The following is an 18,051-nucleotide window of genomic DNA, read 5'->3' as shown; positions in this document are numbered from 1 at the left end:
AGGAGACTGTGAGGAGCAGTGGCAGCTTTAAGTTAGGGAGAAGCTGGGGTACATGCCAGATCCTCAGTGGGGGCCTGCTGGTCCCAGTTTAAAGGTTTGAAAGCAAACACTAAAATGGACGAACATCTCTGCAGGGCCAGTGGATATGATGTCACTTACATTTCCCTTTCTGCCCTGATTCTGTCGACCTGTCCCCTTTTTAAGATATATTGCCTGCATGCCTCCCCAGTTTCTAATCGTTCTCACCCTAAAAAAAAGTGTGCTGTAATTCCTGCACAGGTGTCTTGGCGCCAGCTTTAGCATAAATGCAAAATTCTGTAGAAGGGAAGTGGCCTTTGGGTTGCACCAAGGAGGAGATGATGAACTGAGCTGTGGTTGGCTCAGCCTTGTTCTAACCTTAAGATTCACCTCGGGCATGAAGAAGGCTCATCAGTGTCATTCTTTTAGTTTCCAAATAAAGAACCAAAGCCATTCAACCCAAGAAAAGAAAACACTCAACTGTTAAGACATAATAAGAAGTACCAGCATTTTAGCTAATAAAGTGAAAGAAATTCATCTTTGCCTGATAACATTGCATTCTTTCAATATGCATTTTATAATCTCAGAGATTTTAGATTCAGTGTATAAATTGGTTTTTATTTTGAGAACAATTCTTTTTTCGATATTATTTCAGAATTAATCACATCATGGGACTGCTCAAGAGAAAAGTGTAAATAGCATGCCTGCACAACCACTTGTGTATTTTCTAATTAAAAATATATGGCAATAACTTAAGTCCTGACATTAAAATATTTCGAAACAGTTTTCAGCCTTCTTAAAAAATATCCTATATCAGAGTTAAAATATGATCACTTCTAAAATAATGTCTCAGTTTTTTAAATAGAAGACAGTAAAGGGGCTATATTGGGGAGGCAGGTCGTGTGGGGCAAAGTAGGTGTCACCTCTCTCATACTTGTCTTTCAGATGGAACCCCACTGAGCTGGTGGGGTGGAAGAACCAATGAAACACACAGTTACTGGGGAGGTTCTCTGCCTGATGCTCAAAAGTGTACTTGTGGATTAGAGGGGAACTGCCTTGATTCTCAATATTACTGCAACTGTGATGCTGACCGGAATGAATGGTGATTTCCACATGATTTCCCTGTGAAAGCTGTCATTTTTTTATTGTCTAAACTATGTGCCTTAGACAGATATTGGACAAGATAGTGCAATGAAAGCAATAGCTTAAAGTGTGCTCCAGCAAGTTAAAAATGTAAGCTTTGATGAATATGATATAATCTATCTGCAGCCTAAAATATTAAGATAACTATTTTTGTTTCCCTGTGAGTAATTGATGATGTGCATTTTTATTTCTCTAATAAGACAAACTGGGAGTTCCTGATTAATGTTTCCCATTCACTGGAAGTAAAATATCAGACTTCTTAAAATTAGGTTTAATCCTATTAATAAGACAACTAACCCATGGTTGACCAAGGGTGTTTGCTGACCTCCCTAACCTTTAGTCGTGTCTTTAAATGATCACGTAGGGAAAATCAAACAAGACCTTGAGTCCATGGAAGGGGGTATATGGAACACAAAACTCCCCACACATCTGGAGGTCTCAAAAGGCTACGACCCTTAAAGAATGGTGGATGAGGACAGACCTTCCCATTGGCACACAACTCCCTGAGAATTCTTCACACAGATTTGGAGTTCAAGTTTACATTACCTAGGATGTCCCTGAGATTAAATTAAAGTGGGCATAGGTTGGCAGCACCATAATTTATTGTAAAGTTATATGAAATTCTTACTGGAGCCCTACCCCAGGCCTCTCAGAATTTTCACAGATAGAATGTCACCAAACGTGAGTTCACAGTCCAGTATTACAAAACTCAGGAGGAAAGAGGCTCCTATGAGTGGGAATCAGAAGAAGACAAAAAGAGTAGAATCAAATGCCTAATAATTCCAGGTAATAGGTATATTAGAAATATAAAGTAAAATAAATGTTAGCTGTTTAAAAATAATGGAATTGAAACATGAGAAAGTAATCAGATACTATGAATAAAGATGATTATGATTTGAAAAAGAAGCAAAAGAATGTTCAAAAATGAAAATATTATCAAAATTTAAGAGTTGAATCAGCTATTAGACACAAGTGATCAGAAAATTGGTGAACTGAAAAATTAATGTAAATAAATGACATGGCATATAGAACAGAGAGAAAAAAATGGAAAATATGAAAGGCATGGAGAAGTGATTTAGAGAAGATTGAACACGTGTCTGATTAATATTACAAAAGAGGATTGGAAATAATTACCATAGTTTCCAGTCTTCTATCAAATGGGGAAATCGCTGAGAAATTTCCAGATTTGGGACTATATCGGAATGCCAAGCAGGATAAATAAAAGCAAATTCGTATCTAGACACATCACGGTGAAATTGAAGAACACTAAAGAGAATGTTAGAAGCAGAGATGAAAGAAAGACTCCTAAAAGGAAAGACGGATAGACTGCCTATGGACCCTCATCATCAATAAAGAGAGTAGCCAACAGATGTTGGGACACTGTCATTACAGTTTGAAATAAAATTACTGTCAAACTAGAATATTATACCCAGCTGATATTTTCAAGTCTCTGGGTGGTGCAAACGGTTAGCACGCCCCTATCTGGAAGGTTGGCTGTTTGAGTCCCCCATGAAGAAAGGCTTAGCAATCTACTTCTAAAAAATCAGCCATTGACACACATGGGTCCTCATAAGTTGGAGTCGACTCAACAATAACTAGTTCGGTTTTGATGTTTTCAAAAGTGAGGCTAAAATGAAAGTCCACACACTGAGGAAGTTTACCACCAACAGACCTCACAAGAAGAACTTATAAAGAATGGTTTTCAGAAAGAAAGAAAAAGCCCAGAAGAAATGTCTGAGATGCAAGAAAAATATGAGTAAAGAATTTTCTTAATTCAGTAGTTAGAAAAAAGCGGTAAAATACTGGACATTAATAACATATTGAAGGAATTTTTGTTAATATTTATTAGCATTAAATTGTTTTAAGTGCATGCATTAAAATTTTTAAGAGCAATCTCTAAAGAATAAATATTGAGGATGGAATATTTAAGTCAGTGGGGAAAGAAAAGAAAAGTGGGATTTTAAAAACTCAGTTAATCCAAAAGAAAAGGAGTGAGATTTTTAAAAAGAAGAGAAAGTAGCAAGTACAGAATAAGGTAATAAATACGTGAGTAATCTTGCACAATAAATATGAGTAAAATAACCTTTTAAATCCATATATATCATATTGAATTAGGAACAAATATATTCTGTTTATACACCCAGGAATATTGAAAGTAAAATGGTTAAAAAAATTATCAGGCAAATACACACAAAAGTAGGCAAATTTAAAAAGCCCTAAAACCCTGGTGGTGTAGTGGTTAAGTGCTATGGCTGCTAACCAAGAAGTCTGCAGTCTGAATACACCAGACACTCCTTGGAAACTCTATGGGGCAGTTCTCCTCTGTCCTATAGGGTTGCTATGAGTTGGAATCGACTCAATGGCAGTGGGCTTTGGGTTTTATTGTGGGCAAAGATGCTCACTATATAACGACACTTTAATAGCACCAGAAAGAACAGGTCTACACTTGTATACTGCTAATAGCAATGCATTGAAATATATAAAGAAAAGACTGACAGAATTACAAGAAGAAACTACAAGAAGAAGTTAACAAATTAACTATGATAGGAAGAGGTTTCAATAAACATCACTTAGTAATTGGCAAATGAAAGGGACAAAAATTCATATGGATATAGAATATTTTAAAAACAAAATTAACAACTTCATTTGATAGATATAGAAAATAAAAATTTGTCTAATTTTCTCAAGTACACATGGCACGTTTTTGCAAACTCGTAACCTGATATTCCATAAAGCAAAACTGAAAAATTTTACCATAGTTGGTACCGTAGAGACAGTTCTTTGATAACAGTGCAGTTGGGTTAGAGACAAATAATAAAAAGATTTAAAAAAAAATATGGCATAGTTCAAAAACATAAAAGATCAGAAACAAAGAAAGATTGCATTATTCATAGACATAGTTGCCTACAAAGAAAACTCAAGAGAATACACAGAAATATTGGAATTAATAATAGTAAGGCTGCTGAATCTTATGATAATTGAATTCCTATAAAAGAACTTGTTATTAAAAGAAAAAGGAGTAAAAACCACTTGCAAAAGCAACAAAAATCACTTGGGATAAATATAACAAAAGTATACAAGACTTTTATGAAAGAGAAATCATAAAACTTTATTATAAGAGTCTAAGAAGACCTAAATAAATGGAGCGGTATGCTACTGTTATGGATCGGAAAACTAAGTATCTCTTTCCCAAATAAATTTCTAGATTCTAATTCCGGAAAAATGCCATGTGTTTGGTAGCAAGATGATTCTAAAATTTACATGGAAAAACAATGGTGCATGGATATTCTGGAGATGAAAAGCAAGGTGGGGAGATTAAGCCCACCAGACGTGGCTATAGTAGTTAATACAGTGTGAGTTTGCAAAGGAATGAGCACACAGAACAGCAAAACCAAACAGAATGCAGGGAAACTTTCCAAGTATGTTACCTGAGGATGATGATAATTGTGTTTTTACCAGCCTATCTTTCCCCCAAACAATTATTAAATAATGAAAGTTGATTCACTATTTTTCCCTTTTAAGTTTTCCTAGCAACCCAAAGTAGTCAAAGCTGTGTTTTGCCTCAAAAAAGTCCACAAGTCTACTGAAAAGCAATGAAGGGTAAGAATAATTGCCAGAGCATTAGGAACTTAAAAAAAAAAAAAAGAGAGAGGATTTGGACATTCTCTTACTGAATATTTAAAACTGTTGTTTTATGCAGTGGTTATTAATGTGGAAAAAGTGGAAAGGAGAAAATTAAGATTACTAGTGACCATGGCAAATGGCCTAAACCCTGCATAATGCATGGGGAGTTGGGAATGGCCTATACTAATGATAAATTTTAAAATGAGAATTGTTAAAAATTCCTCAGATTGAGGATACTTTGCAAACAACAAAGGAACAGGACTGTATTACAGTATCTGCCTTAATCCATACAACATGCACGATGATTTTATTTATATATTTTCAGGACTCTGCGTGCATTATCAGTGCTAAAGACAGAACTAAAGGGTAGCTTTTCTGTAAATGGTTCTTAGAAATTCAAAGATCCTCAAAAGAATAACTAATCCAGTCATATTTTTCCTTTAGGCTATCCTGCCAAAATAGCAGTCACAGCAATTAAAATGCTTCTATGTAGTATTTATATGTAGTATTTATAGATAGGTTGATATTCAACACCAGGAAATAATTTGGTGAGTTATCCTCACATTTGTAATAAATTTCCAGCCAACTCACCTACACGCAGAGTCTTAGTCGTCTAGTGCTGCTGTAACAGATATGCCACGAGTGTTTGGCTTTAACAAAGTGAAGTGTATTCTTTCACAGTCCAGTAGGCTAGAAGTCCGAGTTCAGGTCACCAGCTCCAGGGGAAGGCTTTTCTTTCTCTGCCAGCTCTGAAGGGAGGTCCTTGTCATCAGTCTTCCCTTAATCTGGAAGCATCTCAGCATGGGAACCTCAGGTCCAAAGGACACTCTCTGCTCGTGGCACTGCGTTCTTGGTGATATGAGGTCACCATGTCTCTGCTCGCTTCTCTCTTTTATATCTCAGAAGAGATTGGCTTAGTTTTGTAGATCTCATCAATATAACTGCTGCTAACCCATCTCATTACATCATAGTGATAGGATTTACAACACATAGGGAAATCACCTCAGATGACAAAATGGTAGACAATCGTAAAATACTGGGAACCATGACCTAGCCAAGTTGACAGATATTTTGGGAGGACACAATTCAATCCATGACACCGAACTTGTTGACCACTCATCCTGCAGCAAAGCCAGTGCTAATGTGCTTGGGATGACCTGCCTGTGCCCCTTCATTAGGAGTCACTAGGACTTAACCAGATAAAGCCACATTCATTTTTTTAGCCTGATCTTGGGAAATAGCCATATTCAATAAAAGTTTTTCTCCCCATTTGGATGGCAGACCACTTTATTAAATTTTTGGAACAGGATAAAACTTTTATATAGTTCAATTTTTATTTTAACTGTTAAACCTCAAAAGAATCTTTTAATGCCATGACTAAATATTCAGTTATTCAGATTTTTTGCCACAAAGCCCTTAGGCTGAACTATACAAAGTTGCTTTTTTTTTTTAACCTGCAATAGCAGCACTTTCAAAAACTTCAACCTGTATATATAGGAGTTGAGTGGCAGCTGTGTAATAGTTAGGAATTCAAACTTACTAGGTCCTACACAGATACAGGGCATCAGAAAGATAAACCAGACAAACCATTATTTTTCCGTAAATCAGAAGTGCTCATGTAATTGAAGTAGGCAATAAAAAATGTGAGCAGATTGCAAAATGTAGACAAATCCTTTTACTTTGCCCAGAGAGGAGGTAGTGGTACAGTCGGCCTGTGATCCAGGTCCTCAGACTCCTACTCCAGGCCTTTTTGTGTTGGAACCATAAGTACTAATGTTTCCCCACATATTTACTTACATGATCTATTATTATTATTATTTATAATAGCCACTGGGTTTCCTGGTGCATCAGTGGTGTTTTTTGTGCCCACATCTCCAACACACAGGGCCTGGTAGTTAAAAGACAAGCTGTAAATGTTTCTTTGGCGATGGACGGGGACAGTCATTGTCTACACTTTCCCATGCGTATTCCATTTATTAATGTAAGGGTGCATCGTGTCAGACTTCCATCTTGGTTTTGAATCAGAATTTTGTTTTTAAATTTATGGAGTCAACAAGTCAGGGAACTCCTAGTAACCCCAGTAAGAATTTATGGATATTTAATGATCAAATTCTGAGAATCAAAAACATAAATCTTGCTAGTCAGGTGTTTTTTTCATGCTCACACTTGTATGTGTAAGTTCTGCATTTAAGTTTTACTTATTGACTAATTTTAAAAGAACAGTTTGCTGCTTAATTACGTTGAAAATGTAATCTGCCTTCCTACGCCCGTGTTCACATTTAACTGGTCCTGTGGCTGAATCATGGTCTCTGGTTCTCAGATGATGTCATTAAATATCTCACTACGTGTGTGAGTGTTCAGATGAGCAGTTTGATTTCCCTACTGTTTTGGTGTTTATAAGTTTAGTTTAAGGCCTCTTGAACTGCAGTAAGACTATTGTTTATTTTATGTTATTCAGAATAATTTTAAGGTGGTTGTTGCTGTTTTCTAGGACCAGTGACACAGTAGTCCTTTCCCAGAAGGAGCACCTGCCAGTCACACAGGTCGTGATGACAGACACAGGCCGACCACATTCTGAAGCAGCTTATACACTGGGGCCTCTGCTCTGCCGGGGGGATAGTAAGTAGCAGCAAGAGGAACTGTCTCTGCTACTAATAATATCTGTCAATGTTTTATGAACAATTTAGCTGCATGGGTTTCATAAAAATACCATCTACCCTGATAATCTATATTTCATTAGTAATGCATTAACTTAGAAAAACTGTGTATTGCTAATGCAGTTGAGAAAAATTATATTACTCTATGTTATGTCTCTTTTATGTAGTATTTAAATCAAATTACTATTGTGGAGACTAATGGAATCATCTGAAAATAATATTTCACTTTCTCAGCAAACATTTAATATATGTCCAATAAGTACAGGGTAATTTGCTGAGTGTGGTTGTCTTAGTTATCTAGTGCTACTGTTACAGAAATACTACAAATGGATGGCTTTAGCCAAAAGAAATTTGTTTTCCCATAGTTTAGGAGGCTAAAATTTTGAATTCGGGCTTTGGCTCTAGGGGAAGGCTTTCTCTTTCTGTCAGCTCTGGGGTAAGGTCCTTGTCTCTTCAGCTTCTGTTCCGTGGTTCCTTGGAGACCTCCGTGTGACTTGGCATCTATCTTCTCCCATCTCAAGACACACCCTACACTAATCCTTCTTCATTAAAATAACACAGATAACCCATTCCCAAGTGGGATTATAACCACCAGCATAGAGGTTAGGATTTATAACACACATTTTTTTGGGGGGGACACAGTTCAGTCCATAACACTCCACCCTTGGGGCCTCACATGTCCTTATCACATGCAAAACACATTTACCCCATCACATTATCCCAAAAGTTGCATATCAACTCCAAGTCCGAAACCTCATCTTCTAAACCATCTAAATCAAATAAGGATAAGATATCAGGTGTATCCCATCCTGGGGCAAAATTCCTCTTCATCTGTGAACCTGTGAAATTTAGAACACAAGTTATTTACCTCCAAAGTACAATGCTGGAACAGGCACAAGGTAAACATTTCTGTTACAATGGGAGAAACTGGAGGGAAAGAAGGGGTAACAGGAACAAAGCAATTCTAAAACCCAGCAGAACAAATTGTATTAGCTTTCAAGGCTTCAAAAGAAGCCCCCTACTCTCTGAAGCCACCTGGGCAATGGCCCTGCCTCCCAGACTCTAGGTGTTGGCATGCCCTCTGGATTCTGGGTGGACGCTCCTCAGTCTGGGGCTTTAGCCTGCCTTTCAGGCCCACTGGGATGACAACTCTGCTCCCTTGGCTTTGGGTGGCCCCATTCTCCTTGTCCATCTAAGTGGCAGCCCCACCCCCTTGGTCCTGGAAGGCCCCATTTCTGCCACTTGGGCATGGAAGCCCAACCCCCTCAACTTTTGGCAGTGGCCCCATCCTCTTGGCTAAATTGAATTATAGCCCCACACTCTGGAACCAAGCTGGTGAAGATCTGACTCTTTGAAACCCAGGAGGCCGTGGCTCTACCCTTTGAGTCTCCGGAAGCTGTGGCCATACCCGTTGAGACTGAGGCAGCTCTGCTTCCCTTGCTCCTTCCAACAATTCTGCTGATCTCCAAGCTTCTCTAGGGATGGTCCTTTTAGATTCTTGGAGGACAACAAATGTAGCTCCCTTGGCCTGTTTCCTGAATATATAATTCCAAGAGGCAGACAGTGTTCTCTTTCGTGCTGTGGTAGCTGTTAGGTCCATCAGTCACAGGCTTAAAAGGTTGTATAGCCACATCCTTGGTGAAAATTCTGGGATGCAACAGAACTTTCCAGATCTTTAAGTTCCATTTTCATCTTGCATAATTCATTTTTAAGTCCATCTCTTTCTGCTTGCTTTTTACTATAAGTGGCAAGGAGAAACCACACAGCCCCTTAAAGATCTTGCTTAAAAATCTCCTCAGGCAAATATCCAACTTCATTACTTGTAAGTTCTATCTTCCACCAAACATTTGAACAGAATTCAGACAAATTCTTTGCCACTGCATAAAAAGCATTGCCTTTCCTTCATTGTCTAATCACATGTTAATCATTTTCTTTTAAAACCTTGCCTGAAGCACATTTAACATCCACATTTCTAGCAACATTTTGTTGCTGGCACCATATGTATTCTCTGAGATGATAGAGACTTTCTCTATAGCTTTGATAACTTCCTTCTGAGCCCTCACCAGAACTGCCTTTGGCATCCATAATTCTACCAACAGTCTCCTCAAGGCAATCTGGACTTTAACTATTGCTGCTGTTAGATGCCCGTCGAGTTGGTGCTGACTCATAGTGACCCTATAGGACAGAGTGAACTGCCCCATAGGGTTTCCAAGAAGCAGCTGGTGGATTTGAACTGCCTCCCTTTTGATTAGCAGCCGAGCTCTTAACTACTATGCTACCAGGGCTCGACTTTATTAAAAAGGCACCTTAAAACTCTTCCAGCCTCTCCCCATTACCCAATTCCAAAACCACTTCCACATTTTAAGTATCTGTTAGAGCAGCACCCCTACTACTTGGTATCAAATTCTGTCTTCATTATCTAGTGCTGCTGTAACAGAAGTACCACGAGTGGGTGGCTTTAACAAACTTAATTTCTCACAGTGTAGGAGGCTAGAAGTCCAAATTCAGGGCGCCAGCTCTAGGGGAAGGCTTTCTCTCTCTTTTGGCTCTGGGGGAAGGTCCTTGTGTCTTCAGCTTGTTTCCTGGTTCCTTGTAGCTCTCCATGTGGCTTGGCATCTGTCTTCCCTCTGCCTTCTTGCTTGTTTGTTTAATCTCTTTTATATCTCAAAAAAGAGATTGACTCAAGACACACCCTACACTAATCCACCCTCATTAACACAACAAGGAGAACTCATTCACAAATGGGATTCTAAATACAGGCGTAGAGGCTAGTGGCCATGCTGATCTCTGTGCCTGGCAAGACCTCAGCAGGGTCTGTGGAACCCTGACCCTCCCTGGGACTGTTTAAAGTTCTGTGTAGGATGTCACTCTATGAGAAAATTCTGGTGCTTCGAAACTTTGCTATTGAAAATAATGTAGGTGCTTCCTATTTCAGGTAATAAAAATATTAACACATGGATAACCAAAATGTAGCAAAGAATATTAACTCGTTTTGTCTGATGATATACTGAGAACTTCTTTTCTCACTCGACATAAAAATGCAGACCACAGTTCTGCTTCTGGGTTGTTGTTGTTGTTAGGTGTCAACGAGTTGGTTCTGACTCATAGTGACCCTGTGCACAACAGAATGAAACACTGCCCAGTCCTGCACCATCCTCACGGTTGTTGTTATGCTTGAGCCCATTGTTGGAGCCACCGCGTCAACCTATCTTGTTGAGGCACTTCCTCTTTTTTGCTGACCCTCTACTTTACCGAGCATGATGTCCTTCTCCAGGGACTAATCCCTTCTGACAAGACATCCAAAATATGTGAGACATAGTCTTGCTGTCCTTGCTTCCAAGGAGCATTCTGGCTGTACTTCTTCCAATACAGATTTATTTGTTCTTTTGGCAGTCTATGGTATATTCAATATTCTTCACCAACACCACAAATCAAAGGCATCAGTTCTTCTTCAGTCTTCCTTATCCAACTGTCCAGCTTTTTGCACGCATGTGAGGCGATTGAAAGCACCATGGCTTGGGTCAGGCACACCTTAGTCCTCAGGCTGACATCTTTGTTTTTCAACACTTTAAAGAGAACTCTTGCAGCCGATTTTCTCAATGCAGTGCATCTTTTCATTCTTTGACTGCTGCTTCCATGGGTGTTGATTGTGGGTCCAAGTAAAATGAAATCCTTGACAACCTCAATCTTTTCTCTGTTTATCATAATGTTGCTTATTGGTCCAGTTGTGAGGATTTTTGTTTTCTTTATGTTGAGGTGTAATCTACACTGAAGCCTCTGGTCTTTGATCTCCATAAAGCAAGGTTGTGTCATCTGCATAACTCAGGTTGGTAATGAGTCTTCCTCCAATCCCGATGCCCCGTTCTTCTTCATATAGCCCAGCTTCTCGGATTATTTGCTCAGCATATAGATTGAACAGGTATGGTGAAAAGATACAACCCTGATGCACACTTTTCCTGACTTTAAACCATGCGGTATCCCCTTGTTCTGTTCAATGACTGCCTATTGATCTATGGACAGGTTCCTCATAAGCACAATTAAATGTTCTGGAATTCCCATTCTTTGCAATGTTATCCATAATTTGTAATGGTCCACACAGTCGAATGCCTTAGCATAGTCAATAAAACACAGGTAAATATCCTTTGGTATTCTCTGCTTTCAGCAAGGATCCATCTGACATCATAATAATATCCCTGGTTCCATGTCCTCTTCTGAATCCAGCTTGAATTTCTCGCAGTTCCCTGTCTTTATACCGCTGCGGCCACTTTTGAATGATGTTCAGCAAAATTCTACTTGCGTGTGATATTAATGATACTGTTTGATAATTTCCACATTTGGTTGGATCATCTTTCTTGGGAATAGGCATAAATATGGATCTCTGCCAGTCAGTTGGCCAGGTAGCTGCCTTCTAAATTTCTTGGCATAGACGAATGAGCACTTCCAATGCTGCATCTGTTCATTGAAACATATCAGTTGGTATTCTGTCAATTCCCGGAGCCTTGTTCTTTGCCAATGCCTTCAGCGCAGCTTGGACTTCTTCCTTCAGTACCATCGGTCCTTGATCATATGTTACCTCCTGAAATGGCTGAACATCGACAAATTCTTTTTGGTATAGTGACTCTGTGGATTCCTTCCATCTTCTTTTGATGCTTCCTGCATCATTTAATATTTTCCATGTAGAATCCTTCAGTATTGCAACTCAGGACTTGAATTTTTTCTTCAGTTCTTTCAGCTTGAGAAATGCTGAGTGTGTTCTTCCCTTTTGGTTTTCTATCTCCAGCTCTTTGCACATGTCATCATACTACTTTACTTTGTCTTTTCCAGCCGCCCTTTGAAATCTTCTGTTCAGCTTCTGGGTAAAATCAAGTAAGTACACGCTCCCATCAAACCCTGTTACAGAACCTGGAGGGGATGCATGAAGCTGCTGTTTCAGGACTCTAAAAAGTAAATACTAGCAGGCAGGTAAGGGAAGAAAACCAGAATTCAGTATTTATTTTTTTACTTCAGTGTCTCTTAGCCAACTTAGACATGGGCAGCAAGTCACAAACAGAAAGATCCAGGGGAAGCCCTGTAGACCTGACTGAAGGAGTAGGAAATGGAGTTCCTAACACTCAGAGAGAGTGCAGTAATTTCATTTTTTTCCCCTTTTCTCTGTTTTCTGAGGCCCTAGCCACCAGGCAATCCAATGGTGGCAGTGGCAGTGGCCACATCAGGAGCCCACAAAAGCTATTGTGGCTCCGATAGTGGACAGACACTGTTGTTTTTTTGTTTTTTTTTTTTCCTTTTCTTTATTCACTCACTGCTTGCCCTTGGACACAGGTGCAATTGCAGAAATGCATTTCAGAGCAGGGCAAGGGGAACCCCCATTTTCTAGTTGTAGGATTTAAAAGGGAACATCTGGGAACTGGAAAGTACCTAGAAGATCACAAAGACGGAAGAGTTCAGGAAAGTGACACTATAAAGTTGTTTACAAAGTCCTGAGCTCAGCCCAGAGATGTGCTTCTGATGGTAAATAGTAGAACAAAGAATTTGAGAACTGAGCTAACAAGCTTGAGACCAGGACCCAGACTGACCACTGGGTGGTGAACGAGTGAGGCAGATCTGAATAACCCTGCAAATGGGTTGAAAACTGAACTGACATTAGAGCCACAGCCCACAGAAAGCAGACTGGAATGTGTGGCCAAAGCCCAAACGGTTCAACTGACTGCAAAAAATAAAAATAAAAATATCAACACCTTCCATAAAAATTAAACAAAACTCTGAATTTGTTAACATTATGTTCAAAATATCTAGGACAAATCCAAAACTACTTAGCGTGCGAAAAACCAGGAAAATCTCAGCTTGCACGGAAAATGACAACTAATAGTTACCAATTCCAACAAGACACAGAGGTTCTAACTATCTGATGGACTTTAAACCAGCTGGCTGTTGTTGTTAGGCGCTGTCAAGCCAGTTCCGATTCATAGCAACCCCATGTACAACAGAATGAAACACCGCCTGGTCCTGCGCCTTCCTCCCATTTATTGCTATGCTTGAGCACATTGTTGAAGCCACTGTGTCAGTCCGTCTCTTTAAAGGTCTTCCTCTTTGTCTCTGACCCTCTATTTTACCAAGCGTGATGTCCTTCTCCAGGGACTGGTCCCTCCTGATAACATGTCCAAAGTATGTGAGATGTAGTCTCACCATCCTTGCTTCTAAGGAGCGTTCTGGTTGTACTTCTTCCAAGACAGATTTCTTCGTTCATTTGGCAGTCTGTGGTATATTCAATATTCTTCATCAACGCCACAATTCGAAGGCATCAGTTCTTCTTCGGTCGTCCTTATTCATTGTCCGGGTTTCGCGTGCCTATGAGGCAATTGAAAACACCACGGCTTGGATCAGGTGCACCTTAGTCCTCAAGGTGACATCTTTGCTTTTCAACACTTTAAAGAAGTCTTTTGGAGCCGATTTGCCCAGTGCAATGCATCTTTTGATTTTTTGACTGCTGCTTCTATGGGTGTTGATTGTGCATCCAAGTAAAATAAAAACTTTGACAACCTCAACCTTTTCTCCGTTTATCGTGAAGTTGCTTATTGGTACAGTTGTGAGGATTTTTGTTTTCCTTATGTTGAAGTGTAATCCATTCTGAAGGCTGTGGTCTTTGATCTTCATCAGTAAGTGCTTCAAGTCCTCTTCCCTTCCAGCAAACAAGGTTGTGTCATCTGCATAATACAGATTGTTAATGAGTCCCTCCACTCCTGATATCCAATTCTTCGTCATATAGTCCAGGTTCTCGGACTGTTTGCTCAGCATACGGATTGAATAGGTATGGTGAAAGGATACAACCCTGATGCACACCTTTCGTGACTTTAATCCACGCAATATCCCCTCATTCTGTTGAAACGACACCTCTTGACCTGTGTACGGATTCCTCATGAGCATAATTAAGTGTTCTGGAATTCCCATTATCTGCAGTGTTATCTACAATTTGTTATGATCCACACAGTCGAATGCCTTAGCATAGTCAATAAAGCACAGGTAAACATCCTTCTGGTATTCTCTGCTTTCAGCCAAGATCTGTCTGACATCACCAATGATATCCATGCTTCTACATCCTGTTCTAAAACTGGCTTGAATTTCTGGCAACTCCCTGTAGATATATTGCTACAGGCATTTTTGAATGATCTTCAGCAAAATTTTGCTTGCGTGCGATAGTAATGATACCGTTCAATAATTTCCACATTCAGTTGGATCACCTTTCTTGGGAATAGGCATAAATATGAATCTCTTCCAGTCAGTTGGTCAGGTAGCTGTCTTCTAAATTCCTTGACATAGAGGATTAAGAACTTCCAGCACTGCATCCGTTTGTTGAAACATCTCAATTGGTATTCTGTCCATTCCTGGACCCTTGTTTTTCGCCCATGCCTTCAGTGCAGCTAGGACTTCTTCCTTCAGTACCAGTGGTTCCTGATCATATGTTACCTCCTGAAATGGTTGAACATCGACCAGTTCTTTTTGGTATAGCGACTGTGTGTATTCCTTCCATCTTCTTTTAATACTTCTGTGTCATTTAATATTTTCCCCATAGAGTTCTTCAGTATTGCAACTCAAGGCTTGAATTTTTTCTTCAGTTTTTTCAGCTTGAGAAATGCTGAGCGTGTTCTTCCCTTTTGGTTTTCTATCTCCAGGTCTTTGAGCACGTAATCAAAATAATTTACTTTGTCTTCTCCAGCCACCCTTTGAATTTTTTTCAGCTCTTTCACTTATCATTTTTCCCTTTGCTTTAGCTACTAGACATTCAAAAATAAGTTTCAGAGTCTCTTTTGATACCCATTTAGGTCTTTTTTTTCTCTCTCGTCTTTTAATGACCTTTTGCTTTCTTCATGTATGATGACCTTAATGTCATTTCACAACTGATCTGGGCTTCTATCGTTAACATTCAACACGTCAAATGTATTCTTGAGGTGGTCTCTAAATTCTTGAGTGGGATATACTCAAGGTTGTACTTTGGCCCTCATCAACTTGTTCTAATTTTCTTCAGTTTAAACTTGAACCTGCACATGAGTAATTGATGGTCTGATCCGCAGTGGGCCACTGGCCTCGTTCTGACTGACAATATTGAGCTTCTCCATCATCTCCTTCCACGAATGTAATCGATTTGATACCTGTGTGTTCCATCTAGTGAGGTCCATGTATATAGTAACTGTTCATGTTGGTGAAAAAGGTATTTGCAAGGAAGAAGTTGTTGGTCTTGGCAAATTCAATCATGCAATCTCTGGCATCATTTCTATCATCAGAGCCATATTTTCCAACTACCAATCCTTCTTTGTTTCCAACTTTCACATTCCAATCACCAGTAATTATCAATGCATCCTGATTGCAATGATAATTCTTCATTGCAGAAGTTGGTAAAAATCTTCAATTTCTTCACCTTTGGTTGGTGCATAAATTTGAAAAATAGTTGTGTTAACTGATCTTCCTTGTAGACGTATGGATATTATCCCATCACTGAGAGCATTGTGCTTCATGATAGATCTTGAAATGTTCTTTTTGATGATGAATGCAATACCATTCCTCTTCAAGTTGTCATTCCCAGCATAGTAGACCATATGATTGTCAAATTGAAAATGACCAATACTGGTCCATTTCAGCTCACTAGTAATGCCTAGGATATCAATCTTTATGGATTCCATTTCGTTTTTGATGATTTTCAATTTTCCTAGAGTTATACTTCGCACATTCTAGATTCTGATTATTAATGGGTGTTTCCAGCTGTTTCTTCTCACTTTGAGTCATGATACATCAGCAAATGAAGGTCTTGAAAGCTTGACTCTATCCACATCATTAAGGTTGACTCTACTTTGAGAAGGCAGCTCTTTCCCAGCCATATTTTAAGTGCCTTCCAACCTGGGGGGCTCATCTTCTGGCACTATATCAGACAGTGTCCCACTGCTATTCATAAGGTTTTCACTGGCTAATTCTTCTCAAAATTAGACTGCCGGGTCCTTCTTCCTAGGCTGTCTTAATCTGGAAGCTCAGCTAAAACCTGTCTGTCATGGGTGATCCTGCGAGTATTTGAATACCGGTGGCATAGCTTCCAGCATCACAGCAACACACAAGCTCCCACAGTGTGACATACTGACAGACATGTGGGAGTTAAACCAGGTATTCAGCTGCTAACTGAAAAGTCAGTGGTTTAAACCCACCAGCTGCTTCATGGAAGAAAGATGTGCCAGCTGGCTTCCATAAAGATCTACAGCCTTGGAAATCGTATAGGGCAGTTCTACTCTGTCCTAGAGGGTAACCATGAGTTCGGAATCGAGTAGATGGCAGTTGGCTGGTTTGTTTGGTTGTTTTTGGTTTTTAGTACAGAAATACTGTAACAAGCAATCAAGAATACTCTTGAAACAAATGCAAAAAGACACTGTGTCAAAAAAGAAATGGGACATATAAAAAAGGACCAAATGGAAATTTTAGAATCAAGAAGTATAATAACAAAAATGTACTGGATGCGATAAATAGCAAATTTGAGATGCAATAGTCAATGAACTTGAATCTTGATCAATAGAAGTTGTTCAATTTGAATAAGAAGCTATGCCACTGATATTTAAAATACCAGCATGGTGGAAAAGTTTCAGCAACACTTCCAGACAAAGACAGGCTAGGAGGAAAGACGTGCTATACTTCTAAAAAAATTGGCCAATGAAAACTTTATGAATAACATCGGAATATATTTGATGTAGTGACCAAAGGTGGGCCCCTCGGGTTGGAAAGAGCTTAAAATATGACTGGGGAAGGGCTGCCTCCTGAAGGTAGTCAACCTTAATGACTGGACAGGGTAAAGCTTTTGGAACCTTCATTTGCTGATGCAGCATGATTCAAAATGAGAAGAAACAGCTGCAAACATCCATAAATAATCAGAATGTGGAATGTATGAAGTATCAATCTAGGAATATTGGGAGTTGTCAAAAATGAAATAGAACTCTTAAAGATCGATATCCTAGGCATTAGTGAGCTGAAATGGACTGATATTGGCCATTTTGTATCAGACAATCATATAATCTACTATGCTTGGAAAGACTATTTGAAAAGGAACAGCTGTCCCATTCATTGTCAAAAAGAACCTTTCAAGATCTATCCTCAAGTACAATGCTGTCAGTGATAAGATAATATCCATATACCTATAAGGAAGACCAGTTAATATGACTATTCAAATTTACTTACTAACCACTAATGGCAAAGATGAAGAAACTGAAGGTTTTTACCAACTCCTGCAGTCTGAAATTGATCAAATATGCAGTCAAAACACATTGATAATTACTGGTGATTGGAATGCAAAAGTTGGAAACAAAGAAGAATCAGTAGTTAGAAATATAGCCTTGGTGATAGAAAGGATGCTAGATATTGCATGATAGTATTTTGCAGGACTAACAACCTGTTAATTGGAAATACCTTTTTTCAGCAACATAAATGGCAGTTATACTTGTGAGCCCTCACCAGATGGAACACACAGGAATCAAATCAACTACATCTGTTGAAAAAGACAATGAAGAAGCTCAATATCATCATTCAGAACAAGGCCAAGGGCCCACTGTGGAACAGATCATCAGTTGCTCATAGGCAAGTTCAA

The 18,051-nt window shown here is 39.1% G+C and overlaps 1 protein-coding gene across 1 annotated transcript in view; it reads left to right on the top strand.

The window, feature by feature from the left end:
* The window catches only part of LOC126082518 (contactin-associated protein-like 3), a 314,347-nt gene that overhangs the window by 248,841 nt on the left and 47,455 nt on the right, over window positions 1-18,051 (top strand). Inside the window, 2 exon segments of the mRNA XM_049895019.1 lie at window positions 964-1,120; window positions 7,277-7,404. Of these exon segments, the coding sequence (XP_049750976.1) occupies window positions 964-1,120; window positions 7,277-7,404 (285 nt within the window).

The sequence above is a fragment of the Elephas maximus genome, chromosome 9 (genome assembly GCF_024166365.1).
Source record: "Elephas maximus indicus isolate mEleMax1 chromosome 9, mEleMax1 primary haplotype, whole genome shotgun sequence".
Classification (NCBI taxonomy): Eukaryota; Metazoa; Chordata; class Mammalia; order Proboscidea; family Elephantidae; genus Elephas; species Elephas maximus.
The sequence above is the reverse complement of the archived record's forward strand: the minus strand, read 5'-3'. Positions and strand labels throughout refer to the sequence as shown.